The 14,898-nt window shown below is 35.7% G+C and overlaps 1 protein-coding gene across 1 annotated transcript; it reads right to left on the bottom strand.

The window, feature by feature from the left end:
• Nucleotides 1-5,076: 5,076 nt before the first annotated feature.
• On the bottom strand, nt 5,077-12,032 carry LOC139983763 (uncharacterized). Its single transcript, XM_071997542.1, has 4 exons — nt 11,618-12,032; nt 9,999-10,585; nt 7,796-7,933; nt 5,077-7,085 (listed from the first exon to the last, which is right to left on the bottom strand). The coding sequence occupies exons 1-4, from the start codon at nt 11,660-11,662 to the stop codon at nt 7,022-7,024; spliced, it is 834 nt and encodes a 277-aa protein (XP_071853643.1). The 5' UTR covers nt 11,663-12,032; the 3' UTR covers nt 5,077-7,021.
• Between the last annotated feature and the right edge of the window lie 2,866 nt (nt 12,033-14,898).

Genomic DNA, 14,898 nt, shown 5'->3' with positions numbered 1-14,898 from the left:
AGAAAAGGCAGCTTGTAGAAGGACAATCAGGGAAATTTTCTTTATATTTTTTAAGTTTAAGTTAAGGCTAACTTAGTTTAGTATAGATTACGAGTGAACAAGAATTGAAGTTTCAAATATTTAGTACCAACGGTGAACTCTAACAGGTGTGATATGAAAGATGCACGGTGATAAGTTTTTTTATCTTCTTCTAAATCATCATCCAATTTTCTACAAAATATGTATGTATTAACAACATATGGGAATGCAGTAAAGTCATCGGATGTGTTCTTTAATGAACTTCTTTATATGATTTGTACAAGTACCAACTAGGGATATTTATGTACAAATTTCATCATGGTCTTCTCCCACCCACTCCCACATACTTGCAATTCTAGTTATCACACTTATAACACTCGTTCGATGAATATGCTACAGCATCCTTACTCTAGAACTAGTCCTAACCATTCTCAAATTCGTAGCACAGGTGTACCCTTATGGAATTCTCTTAATAATGTCATTAAAATTTCTCCAACACTCAATACTTTTAAGCAAAAACTAAATCAATACCTACTGCAAAGCAATCCATATTAGTTGTACTTCCTGTTTTTTCTCTTATTTATTTTTCTTTCTCTTGTCATAAGATTTTGACTTTGTTGGTTTTTTGGGGGAGGGGGGTGGTGGGGTGGGTGTTGTACTTTGCACTTTCTTTGTTACAAAGGGACCAGACCAGAAAAGTATCCACTTATTTCTGGTTCCTCTACTTCCATCTCACATATATATTATTTCAATACTCTATATTTTCTGCTTACTGTATTTGATACCATCTATATTTATCTTCATTCAAAATGTAAAATAATGGAATGTAGCAAATTCAATTCAATTCAACATTCCCTAAGGGAAAATGTTAAACAGTAAAGTGAAAAGAAAATAAGGAACGATGAAATAATTTGCTGTCAGTGTGGAACTATGACATCACCCCTGTTTCCTCACAAACTGACTATTTCACCTATAAATATCTCGAAACGCAAAGTACAAATTTGCATGTAACTTTCACCACGATTCTTCAGGGAGTATCACGGAAACAAGTTTTCCAGTTTTGACCTCTTATACTCTCAAGTGACCATCACATTTGACGTCGTGGATCGTAGACAATTAACTCCATGAATTGTCGATTTTCCATTTTTGACCGCTTGTTATCCTTTGTCTTTATCGGATCGGTCCAAACAAATATATACCATTAGATAATTTGACACAAGCAATACTATCCAAAGCTGTACGGTTGCGCAATGTGCCAACGTTGAAATTCAATTTTCACAAACACAAAACCGTATCCCAGATCCTTAGACGAGTGAAAGTTCAAGCTAAGGAAAGCCAAGCAGCTCTCAGATAACAGCAGCACGATAGAAATCTCATTTTTAGTTGAAAAGGATGTGCAATCACTAATGAGTTAATCATCAATGAAATTAGCCTGCGTTGTACAAGTGGGTTTAAATGGCCGTGGCCATATATGCTATATAGAAGGAAGGGACCCGAAAATAAGAATTTGACAGTGAAATAAGTTTAGCGAGAAAACACTGTAATGTCTTTCATTATATCACGAAGTACAGATGATAACTGTATGAATGAGCTTGTATTCTCCTGTCACTGTAAATTTGAAAACTGTCCTCTTTATGTATGTAAACAAAAAGCAGCTATCTTGAGATTGCCATCTAACCTGTACGTCACCGAATAAACCTCTTTACGAATCTACCCAAATCTCACTTAATCCTTCGTGTAAACATCACAAACACTACAAGGGAAACCTCAAGGACAGACAAAACGGGGAAAAAAGGAGATGAAACTGACGCAGAATAGAATCGAGGTTTCAAATGAACACGACAGTAATGTATCCCAGGAGTAGAACAAATTGTGACAACACTGATTCTTGTGCCAATAGTCACTCTAATACATACGTTAATTCCATTAGAACATTTAAAGGGTGTGAAGACTCGCGCACAAAGAAACGTATCATGCCAGTAATCTGACCTAGTTTCGAATGAGGTGTAACAGAAGTGTTAGACACCACCTTCGATGCCAGCAAATACACACACAGCTTGGTACCGTCGGTAAATTAGACACTATTGTTCAGCCAATACATACAGCTACGGTCAATACCCACAACACAGTGTACATAGCAGCGATGGACATCTCAGGTCTACGTAAAAGAAAAGATACAAAACTGAGGTAAGCGGATGTTCGTGTCCTCCAATCACCTTTGAAACTATACAGTTTATGGATATCCATATAATATATCCATATGTTATATTAGTATATTCTGTATACTAATAACTATAAATATATAATTATACATATACTTATATAGCCTACATATGTAGCCTATATATGTAGCCTATATATATATACAGCATATATATACAGCGTATATATATAGCCAATATATATATATATGTCTATATATATATATGTATATAGGAATAACGGGAAAACTGTTAAACAGCTATGCTGCATTCAGAGAAAGGCTGGATCTCGAGTGAGATACGATGATTCAATTGGAAGTAAAACAGCCAATGTTTGGTTTTTGCAGAGCTTTCGAGCAAAACTAGCTCTTCTTCAGTGCATGATCACCGAAAGTGACAAGGAGTAGCAGGAATTGAAACTATTTTATAGAGAAGATTGACGGCATGGTTGTAAAGGCAAAGCGACTTACTGATTTCTGCTGAATTGAGCAGAAGTTTTAGAAATTTGGATTATTTTAATGCGCGTGGGATTATTTTAATCCGATTCCGTCGTAATTGCAAAGGAATTGTTTTGGTTTATCTGGGACAGCAAATCGTTTGTGATGTTTAAACCGAATGGTGCCGTGGTCTTAAGGTTTAGTTCCCAAAATTTTCTTTTCCTTTCTAGATTTATCTGTCCAAAAATCGTTCTGGTCAATGGCAATAACACGCAAATTCTCAATTAAATGATTTTGAAGATTGAAGTGATTTGAAACAGGTTGGTTGATCTTTTTTGTTTTGATCGCAGATCTATGTTGTGTCATTCTCATTCTAAGAGTGTTTTTTGACTCTCCAATGTATTGTAAGTTACAAATATTGCAGTAGATGAGGTAAATTACATTTTTGGATCGGCAGTTAATTTTGTGCCGAATTTGGAACGTGTGTTTGGTTTGGTTGCTCTGAAAGGCCCCGGTCGAATCGACAAGGAAGCACGTTTTGCAATTTTGTGTACAGGGCGATGATCCTGTAGTTTCTGTTTTGCTTTCCCCTTATGGGGTCTCATCCCGAAAGGATGCCCGAACTAAGATATCCGTAGGTTGCTGGGTTTTTTTTAAAAGCGATGACAGGTAATTCTGGGAAAACTTATTTCAGTCGTTCGGTGCCTTGAAGTAGGTGAAAATTCTTCTGAATGATATTAGCCAGTGGTGGGAGACCAGGGTGGAATTCAGTAACCAATGGTACCCTTTTGGAACTGATTTGACAAGTTTTGTACGTCAATGTTTCGGTACGGGGTTTGCCTTTAGCCTTTTTGATGGCATTTTCAATAGTACCCCGAAAATACTGTCTGTTTAGGAGGTGTTGTGACAGTTCTTTAGTGCGTGAATCAAAATCGACTTCAGAGGAGCAAATGCGTCGAATGCGCAATGCTTGACTGTACGGAATATTTCTGGTACAGTGACGTGGATGGCAACTGCTTGGTAAGCGGTAGTTGTGCTTGTTCGTGAGTTTATTGAACAAGTCTGTTTTGAGTGAATCATTTAACAGGGTCACGGTGGTGTCCAGGAAGTGAACGCCATGTCCAGAAAAATCAGCAGTAAATTTGATAGTGTGATGAAACGAGTTTATATCATCAATGAAGTGTTTTCGATTTGCCTCACCATGGGTCAATATCATAAAGATATCGTCAATGAAACGTAACCACGTGTGTGGTTTCAAGTTTTGTCGAGATAGAAATTCTTTCTCGAGGTTTCCCATAAAGATGTTGGCAAAAGACGGTGTCATTTTGGTACCCATTGCGGTGCCATGAATTTGGAGGTAGTGTTTGTTGCCAAATACCAGATTATTGCTGGTCAAGATAAGTTGCATCAATTCGGTCAATTCTTTCTTCGTGGGGGTTTTGCCACGTTTCGGTTTGAATGCTTTTGTGCAGGCCGAAATGCCTTCTTCGTTAGGGATATTTGTGTATAACGAAGACACATCCAAGGTAACTAACAGAGTTGATAGGGAAGATTTTTTATTTCCCCAATTTTCCGGATGAAATCCGTAGTGTCCTGCACATAGGACAGTAGGGTCGAAACAAGAGGTTGGATGAGAAGATCCACGAATTTTGAAAAAAATTTCAGTCACTGTACCATTACCCGATATTATGGGCCTCCAGGGATTGCCTTCTTTGTGAATTTTAGGCAAAAAATAAAAGCGACCAGGTTTTGAGTCGTTTTCAAGGAGGTTTTGGCCAAATTTGCGGTCAATGGAACCGTTAGAGACTATCGTTTGGATGACTCTTTTCACATTTTGAGTAATTTCTTGAGTAGGATCAGAATCCAGGAGTTTGTAGTGTTGGGGGTTGCCGAGTAGTCTGTTGGCTGCCTCTTTGTAGAATTTTTTTGCCCATAGCGACAATTGCAGAACCCTTGTCGGCTGGCTTGATGAAAATGTCATCGCGCTTCCGGAGTTCATGGATAGCCTGTCTCTCAGTTTTGTTGAGATTGTCGCGGAAGTCTGGGGCAGAGGTCTGTGTTTTTACATCCTCTTCAATTGCCGAAATAAATGATTAAAGAGGCGCACAATGGGCCTCGGGCGGATTCCACGAGCTTTTTGGCCTAAAATTGGGATTTTATATATATATATATTTATATAAAAAATATATAAATTTTATTTATTTATAAGGTAAAACTTTATTTGTTTATTAGTATGATATATAGATATATATTAGGAAAAATATATATATTTGTATAAAGTTTATGCTAATTTTATACTGAAATCTCGTTATCTCTGTTAACTAGTGAATGGTTTCGGTATTATTATCCGCATACAAATATATACGGTCCTTGTCCATCACATCATTGAATCTTTTAGAGGGAACAAACAATGCTCAGACAACAACTGCATCGAACAACTCGAATATATTAAGAGATTATTCTGGAAGGAGGAAGCAGTTCCAGAAACTAATGTGACACCAACTTTCTAACGATTTAAAAAAAAAGCATTCTGTTTGTGACATTATTTGCCTTACTCTAGAGATCAATCATGCTGCTAACCAACTCATTTGTGATTCCTAAAGCTGAATCTCGAAAGAACTACTTTCAACATACTTTAACACTACTACTTGACAACTGCATTACGGGTTACAATCGCCTCCTTTCGGGAACTCGTTCTCGGGAATGCTGTTCCGTACTGTAGGACTTCGACAATGTTATGTTTATTATTTGTGGTTTCATCTGCCCTATTTAGAGTTTTCATTTACAAATGCTATATCTTGTGGTCAGCTGAATAGGTCATATAGCGGAAATCCACGATCTTAAAACGGAGGGGTGAGGCTCTGGGCCAACATCTATCTAGGGGATGTGGAGTTGTACTCTAAGAGCAAAATTGTTTACCCTTATACACCCTGGATCCACGCACGTGTGCGTGAATGTGTCCTATTCCTTTCACAGAAGAGAGACGTTTGGACGAGAACTCTAAATGACAACAACCACGGAATAATGTTTACGAGCTACACAACATATTTTTCATCAAAATATAGTAATTATATGTTAAATGTAATAAACATGTAATAAACTAGAAATTGAAACACCGCAATTAAATGAAAGACTATATTGTGTGCATTCTGTGTAATAAATAACATATTAAAGCAAAGATTGGTTTGTAACAAATATCTTACGTAAGAAATATAAAGAATTTGTGCCATATTAATAACAGATGAAAAATTTATAATTTGTATAATTTTTTTTTAAATATTAGCTGTTATCGTATAATATAAAATCCAAAAATATGTACTAGTCTGATAAACTATCTTGAATGTGGGGCTATCAATTTAAAGCCTATCTATTTTTTTCTAGTTTTTCTTTTGGATTATAAAGTCGATGTTATCTCTTAAAATTGATTGCTCTTTCAGATACCGCCTATTAATCATAATAAAACGAAACATGCATATAATTGGAATTTCTTTGAATATTACGATGCCTGATTAATCATTTCAAATACTTTATATCTACAGAACATGGGATTTGGTTACATTTACAATCGACTGTGTTTATATCAATAAATATTAACAGTTTAAGTATTAATTTAGGGTTAATTTAACATTACCTTTTTAAAATCCAGTTACACAACATGCTTATATGAAAACAGTGAAGTGTTTGTCGCGTGTCATTGTTGGTAAATAAAACCTATCCTTGATTCGTGAAACGTGATGCATGGAATTTATGCGTATTTTAAAGTAATTAATAATTTTATAAAAGTATATTATTTACAATCCACATTGATTTGCTAAGATGACCAAAAATAAAAGGCAAAGCTAAGAAACATAAGTTTTTTCAACTAGAAGGAATACATTGAATAGTGTTGCAGATACTGCATACTCACCTTAATATTAATCATAGAATATATGAAACCGTTGCTATCCCTTCACGAGATATTTAATTTGTAATATCAATTCAATTTAAATATAACAACATATATGCCATATAGATCCTAAGCCTTGCTCGATTCCACGGACTGTTTTGACGGAGCAAACAAGTCACTAAGTGTTGACTGACCCTTTCGACTTTACGGAGTCCAATTTTCCATACGTATAGTCAATCCCTCCCCCAACCCCACCCTACATAAAATAACCCCACTCATCCATAGAACCTCAAAACCTTTCACGAAACCCTACAGAGGTATCAGAAACCCAACGTTGAGAGACGTTAACATAGGCTATACAAAGATATTGCTTCTTGAAATAGCTTAATATTTAAGTATGACTTAACAATACCTGAACAGTAAATTTAGACGATTTCAGTTCTTAAAAATTGTTAGAAATATGATTTGCAAGAAACCAATTAGCTAAACGATGTTCTGGAACAGGCACATGCGACGGGGATCTTAATTTGAGCCACTGTGTACCTGGAAAAGTAACATGAAGAAAGGGTCAATGATATGATATGTATAATTATAAGAAACAAACATGAATTTCAGAATTATGCATGTAACTCACTGATTCAGTAATGTTAGTATGTTTATGTAGTGTATGTAAAAATACCGCTTGAAGAGTTGATACCATATTGCAATTACATTAGATGTTAATAATAAATGATGATAATAATACAGTTCATATATAGCTCATCAATTTTAAGATGATCTCAATGCGATGAACAAGTAAAGAGAAATAGGAAAAATCTTCTTTGTAAATTTTTTGCCAGTCAAGTTTCGTTATTTTCATAATAATATTTATTTAAAATATAACACATCAATAGCAACCGTGACATGCCGATACGTAGGATTGTAACAACCCATACAGACAGAGGACAAATTAACTACTTCATATCGTAAAGTTTTGTACCCACAGTAAAATGTGAATCGTGCTGGTAGATCGGTAGCATGGGCTAGTAGGATTACAGTAAGAACTGAGGATGTATGTAATCTCAATAAATCTATTAATTCTTGATGACAATTTTACGCTGCTTTAATTTGATTTTATTTCTGATACGCTTTTATAAAATATGTATTTTATATGTGTAACGTGTTTGACTGGCGTTCCTTACAAATAACCTATGATCGTTTAATACATTTTCTTATTACCCTTGATTTTGTGTGGACGTAAGAGTCATACTTACTTAAAATAATTCCCCTCATCGCATGTTCCGTCTTTCATTAGTACCACTTCATCAACCGTAAGTTGTCGGCAATTATGTACTTCATGGTGTACACATTTTGTACATTTACACTTCGCATATGCTATTATTCTAGGATACCTGAAAGGTAGAAAATGAACACAAAAAGATATCAGTCCTGATTTTATCCACATTAGTCATCAAGTTAGATTTAGGGATATCAAATATATCAATGAAGTTTTTTAGCGCGTGGTTAAAGTGCACTTAGCAGTGATATCCTCCGTGACCGTAATGTTATAAAAACTTATCATGCATTCCACTTTAATAACGACCTTCATGATTCATATGACAATCGATATAACTATTGTGTAGTGAATAATCACACAACCATGGCCATGGGAGGAAAAAGGAATGGAATCTCGTCTTAGTGCTCATAGATACGTCGAACCAAAATATCTTTCGGACGCATGCGCGAGCAAAATTCCAAGTATTTTAGAAGTCCATGTCTGTCATTAGGAAGTTACTTTATAGCTGTCGTGACATTTTGATACAAGCTAACGGATATAGCTTGTAACTGCGCATATGTATTGGTTGCAATGAAACAGACTCCGCGTTTTCGATCCCTATCGCAACCAACTGTCTCAACATTACATAGGCCTACAGTAGGCTATTGATGTACACGCGCAATTTTTTTTATTGACATGATTTACTACCGCTTGTCAGACTTATCCCCTTTCCGAAAGGCTTCTTTTATCTCCTAATCAATATTACAATTTTATAAGCAATTCTCATTCATGTGTTTCTCGAGATGAACATTCACTAAACAAACCCAAGGTATCACTTATTTTGCGCATCTGTCACCTTACAAACGCAAATCCAATCAGTTTTATTAACATGGCAACATATCATACGTCTTAACACAAACGCCATACGTAAGTAGGTCATATCCATGGTCGTTTAATTATTGCTAAAAAGGAAGTTATTGACATCAATATCCTTCCCGTTTGAGAGACCTCTGGTGTCTTCGATATTCTACCTACTATTTCCGATATTACAATATTAGAATCAATCTTTATTTCCTCCGTTTTAACAAATAACGTTTCCAAAAAGGATTAAGTTGTGCTTTTCCTAACTCCGGATCTAAATGACTAATGCCGGTAATATTTAGTCTTATTTCAACAATTTAGTTCAAATCTGTGACTTGTACTGCTGTCAATCGGATTTCTTGAACTACGTTCAATAGCAATGCTGATTGTAATACTTCTTGTTATATAATGATGGGAAATGTTGGTGTTGGAGTATTTTGTTCACATATAATTCCAGTTATCTGTTTTATAGATATAACGGTATGCCCTATAATTAAGGCGTAATTTCTGAAATTTTCTATAAAGAGAAGTTCTTTCTTACACAGACTTACATTGATTAACTTTAAAAACATGTATAAATACTTCACACATCAGACACCGCTTGTTCTCTGTATTGTAATTGAAATGTTGTTATGTCAACAGGTTAATGACGTCATTTATGACGTATCATACATTCACCTTGATAGTGATAACATATTCAAGATCTCCTGAGGCAAGTGATATCATGTAGATGTTTATTCTGTATAAAGAATGTTCCGACTTGGATTTTACTTACTACAGGTGAGGACAACATCCTCATTACGAAGGACCATAGCTACATTGACTGCATGTTTCAAGGAAGGATAAAAAATACACTTTGTCATGATATTATCTGGCACTTTACTATAATAGTTAGATATACCATCATTTGGAAAATGGTTTAAAATGTGTGTTTACGTTAAATTTGTCGTGTTTGAATATTTTATTCAGCGACGGAAATATAATGGTGAAACTGAACTCACTAAATGTCACACTATAATTGAGCAGAGTTTCCAATATTTCGAGCAAATTTGACAACAGCACGATTATAAAAGGAAAGATATTTATTTAAATTTCAAATCGAATAAACCCTGATAGCGTCACAGTTACGGGACTGTGATGTATGTTTTACTGCTGTATATTATCATCTTGCAACGTATTACGTATAGTAGGCAACTACCAAATATCTACAGGATGTTACAATCAATAAGTTGGGGGCTTTCATCTGATTTTGTTGTGTACCAACTTCTAACAACTCGCTAGAAGCGAGTGTAAAGAAAAGACGCAATGCGAAAATGGGACTAGCAGTTTGTCAGTCTTACCTGTCTTCATTTTCATCTGAGTCATACATCCATGGACAGGCTGTTCTTCTATTTAAGGCCATATTAGTTGTTGGATTCGTTGGTACGTAATTATCTGCATTAACATCGTATTTTAAACCTTCCCATGTCCCTGCAACGTCCATTGTCTGAAATATTTTAGCTATCAATAGCTGTTTCTCAAGATCCCGATCTGTTGGATTCTGGCATATTGTAGACCTTTTCTTGATATCACGATACTCTTGTAGGACACTGGTGGCTTTATCGACGAGTTTCAGGCCTTCAGATAACACCATTTGATTGTCTTCGTTGAACATTTCACCCTGCTTACCAGGTATACTGTTCGCTAGTAGCAACTGGTCTACCAGTTTTCTATCATATCCTTCTTGATATGCCCCGGAAATTGATGAAAATGGGGACTTTCCCTCGATATTGTCGTACTTAAGTTCAGTGGACGTAGAAACACTTTCAGCCATTACATGGTTGGATGGTATTGATCCTGTGGTCGTCCTTGTTGTTTCCTTTGTCTGTTTCACGACAAACGCAGACGTCATAGAGATCATCACCACGAATACGGCTGCCAATATTTGCTGGAAAGGTAACATGTTGTCTGAATGAAATTGGTTTCATTTGGTTTTGCTTGAAGTGAACAGAAACTATATGCGTGTTTTTTTACCATTGCTAATGTTTATACGTGTTTTTTTAGGGGAGGGGGGTGGGATAACCACGCTTGGTAACTTTATTGGTAACATTGTTGGGCTAATTCGTACATATTTGAATACAATAAGGTCAAAGATATTTTACAAGTAATGATTTAATCATTAACAAGTACATATATTCAAAATAAAACAATCATTCATCGTAATTTACGGAACAATATAGTGCAATACTAAATGAGTCTTTTTACTGCTCGTGAGAAATAAAAAGCTTTGCCTCTTTGCTTGAGTTCTTTTTTAAGTTCAATAGCAAATTTTAACTGATAGGAAAAATCTCTGCATCTAATTTTCGTGTTTGTAATTTTTTTACCGAAGATGAAGTACTTGAGATGAAAAATTAAGAAATGATATGGGTGATTCACAGAAAATTGATACTTCAAGCATATTTCAGTCTTCGAAAATATAAACTGACTGCCGAACCTAGCTTGCTCCACATCTAAAATGAAGTTCGGTTTAATAGGGCAATCCCAAAACAGATGTAACAGTCTCTTTGCAACGCAGTATTGACAATGGACGATTATTATTGTCAAACAAATGCTTCACCTGCCTAATCCATTTAACCAACAAATTTCGAAGACTTTTCAAGATAAGATTGAAATTCATGACGCAGTAAATACCATCTTAAATGTTTTGGTTTTATAAATGAAATGAAGCTAATGTATGTGTTGTGTACTTTTAAAATTTCGTTCCATTGTGTTTTCGTCCAACTACAGAAAGTAGCAATGACTCACATAGAAAGAAATGAAATCGGATTTTGGGGATTGTCTTAAACCAAACTTGATTACAGTCAAACTGTTATGAAATATAAATAACTGTACTTTATTTTGTATCAAATAGTATAGACCTAATTCACCAGTATTACCATACCATATTATATAATAATTATATATAAATAATATGACTTACCATATACTGGAGAATGTTCATGTTGATTGCAATATACTTTTTCATACAATGGTCTCAAATCTGGATGATCCGTGCTTCTCTCTGCTTTGGTATATTTATCTTCTGATATTTCATCGAATTACTCTCAAGTGATTCTGCTCTTCCCCCAAATAAATCCATCACATTTTATACACTCTAGTAGCCTAAAAATAGATAGTAAGGGACATCCCCTAACCTCACTATAAGCGGAGATACCACAAAGTACTACGGAGTTGCATTGATTCAACATCTTGACTGAATATAGATTTCACTTCCTTGTATTACTTTATCTAATTGATGTTCACAGCTGTTCTCGCTTAAATGTCAATTGTAAGGTAAAGAGGCCATCCGACTCCTACTTTTCCATTAATATGGTATCCTGGACGGTCCCCGGATAGAAGGTTAGGGTAGAGAGGGACGGGAGGGAAGGTGTTCGTTAGGAACACTCCCAATTCAGAGCTAACAACCATTTTTATTGTTTTCACAATAATATCAGTACTCTACACTTTAATGTTACAAATGGCCTATAACAAGTATCATGGAAGGCCCCTGGACAGCCACGTACGTATCAAAGTGATACAGAAAATCCTTGTTATTATTATAATATAACTAGTTTCCTTGAGTGCCCCGGGTGGAAGAAAGGATGTGGCGTCAGGCGGGGTGTGGGGGATAAAGAAACCACCCAGTTCAGCCTAGTATTTATCAAGTGATACAGAAAATCCTTCTTCTTTTCTTTGATGTTTTAATATAACAAGTATCCTGGCTTCTTGCTGTTGCTAATATATTTTTTTCTTACTATAACAAGTAAACTAGAGTGCCTTCTGATATAATAGGTGAGGTTTCAAGTGAAGAGGACGATGAGCCCCCCCCCCCCCCAGCACCCCAGTTATAACTCGTTCGTATCTTATTAGGTAGTGGTAACAAGTTTTGAGTACCTTCTGTGGAATCTTTGTTATTGTGGCAATATAACACGTCCGTATCCATTTTTTCCCTGTTATAATAGGCATGTAATGAGTATTCCGGAGGTCCCTGTCTCTGTCCCTGCAAGGGGGGTTGGGGACGTATTTTCATACACCGAAATGATCAGCTATTTATTTACTTGTGAGAGTTCAGAGAGTTTCATACAAACCAAAATCCGTATTACTGTTTATTTTATTTTAATTAACTTCTTATTAACACAGTTCTATAAATATAATGCTACAATGAGACGCTAGTTCTAATAAGTAGGTAACTGAAGAAAATATACTTAGTAAGAGAACGAACAAATAACATGAAATGTATTCTTTTAAACTAGCCTTAACTAAAAGTGCTGGAGCCTCGGGGGGGTGGCTCAGGTTCATCAATTCCCAGTCAACGACAGTGCACAGTTGTATTTATATATCAATTTGCCGTTATTGGTATTTTTGGTCATGATGTCTTATGTAGCCGGTCAAAAACGCAGTGACGAGGCTTAAATATATTTTTAGGTTTGGGAAGATTACAAGTGGCACCTCCAAATCAGGGTAGGGCCGATTTACTCTGAGATCGTGGGGACAACTTAAAAAGGCGGAATGCTCACACAAAAACAAACAAATAAAGGTAAAGTGGTGTGTTTACGATGCACATGGACGTTGTATTAATATCAATGGGGTTACTTTAACTTAATGTGAAATTATATAAATGGGTGTAACTTACATATCTCGGAAATCTTACTTCTTATAACGACTCCACTGAACTTAATGGAAAAATAATACTTATCAGTCCCAACGAAAATAATAACAAAATCGCGGCGCGGGTCGACCGAATACAATTTGAGAACGAAATTGTCTCCTTGGGAAACTTCTAGGGCGGTTCACTTAGTTGGGGACGTCTCCGGATTGGGTGGTTCTCTGGACAGCTCGCTACTCGGGGAAATAACCTCTTGGGGCGTCTCAGCTTGGGGCGTCTCTAGGAGAAACTGTTCATCACTCGGGTTGGGTCATCGCAGGGGTTCACTTCCGGATCCAAACATTGAATTAAAATGGGAATTTATAGTTCAGTTCCATCACAACAGAAAATTATAGGGTTTCCAGATATTAGCACAGGATGAAATATAGTTCTGCCTCCATTGGTACAGCTCCGGGTGATAAACTTTTATTAAATATGAAATTTCCTTGTAAAACAGTTCCAGGTTTTTACTAAAATAGAATATCCATTTGTAGAACAAGCTCCAGGTATTCACTAAACTTCTATAAAAACTCCATGGGTAAATAGCTTCAATTAAGTGTCCATTTAACTTCTAATTAATTTAATACTGGTCCTCTACCCTATTACTGATGAAGTTAGTCTAAGAAAATAATTATGATCTCGTGCCCAACCATTTCAAACTTAATCCTTCCCCTCTTCTCCTCTAACTATTACAAACTTAATCCTTCCACTCTTCTCCTCTAACTACTGTAACTACTGTAAACTTAACTCGGCATCAGTGTCTCATCTTAATTTCCCCCTACCATGCTACCTTATTCACTCCATCCCATAATAATAAGAATACATCCCATAATAATAAGAATTCATCCCATAATAATAGTACAAGGCAACTCACACATGACCACCTTAAACCAATTAAACACAAAGCTTGGTTCATTGAGTATTCATGATTTAGCCTTTGTCTCAACTTTCCCCCCTCCTACTCTAGACCAGCTTGCCCTCCACTTCCTGGTATCTGAGGTCCAGTGACCAACCAGCTGTCAATTAATACTTAATACATAATTTACCAGACACATTACTTAATTTATGGTGTCCTATGGTACATTTAAAATAATCATCTATCACCAAAACATTCCTATCTAACCAAACAAAAGTTATAAAATTGTCTATTTAACCCACAGTTCTAAAAAGGATAGACTCTTGGAGCCACTCATATATTCCTAGAAAATAGGACCACGCAAAACAATTACTTAGCTTAAGAAAAAGACAGGTCACACAGGGCCACCCGACCACTAACTGTTGCCATGTAGTAGTTAGCAATAAAAGTGAAAATTAAGGGAACTCATAAATCTACCAAGTAAAGGTTATTCATTGTCAAATGAATAAAAACAAAGAAACAAAAGAAAATGATCAAATGAATAAAAACAAAGATAAGAAAATGATTAAATGGATAGAAACAAAAGGTGGAAAATAAAAGAAAATGATAACTATGCAAAACATTAACCAGGTTATGCTCTGGTTACACTTACAAATCCTTGTCAACTAAGTAAGGGAATAACAAAAGCCTAATGTAGGAAGAAAAGAAAGGTTAAGCAACT

The sequence above is a fragment of the Apostichopus japonicus genome, chromosome 16, assembly GCF_037975245.1.
Source record: "Apostichopus japonicus isolate 1M-3 chromosome 16, ASM3797524v1, whole genome shotgun sequence".
Classification (NCBI taxonomy): Eukaryota; Metazoa; Echinodermata; class Holothuroidea; order Aspidochirotida; family Stichopodidae; genus Apostichopus; species Apostichopus japonicus.
The sequence above is the reverse complement of the archived record's forward strand: the minus strand, read 5'-3'. Positions and strand labels throughout refer to the sequence as shown.

Coding starts and splice junctions, on each gene's coding strand:
- LOC139983763 (XM_071997542.1), bottom strand. CDS start 11,662: ATGAAAAAGTATATTGCAATCAACATGAACATTCTCCAGTATATG. Junction 10,586..11,617: donor TGAACATTCTCCAGTATATG/GTAAGTCATATT, acceptor TTACCTTTCCAG/CAAATATTGGCAGCCGTATT. Junction 7,086..7,795: donor GATGAGGGGAATTATTTTAA/GTAAGTATGACT, acceptor TTACTTTTCCAG/GTACACAGTGGCTCAAATTA.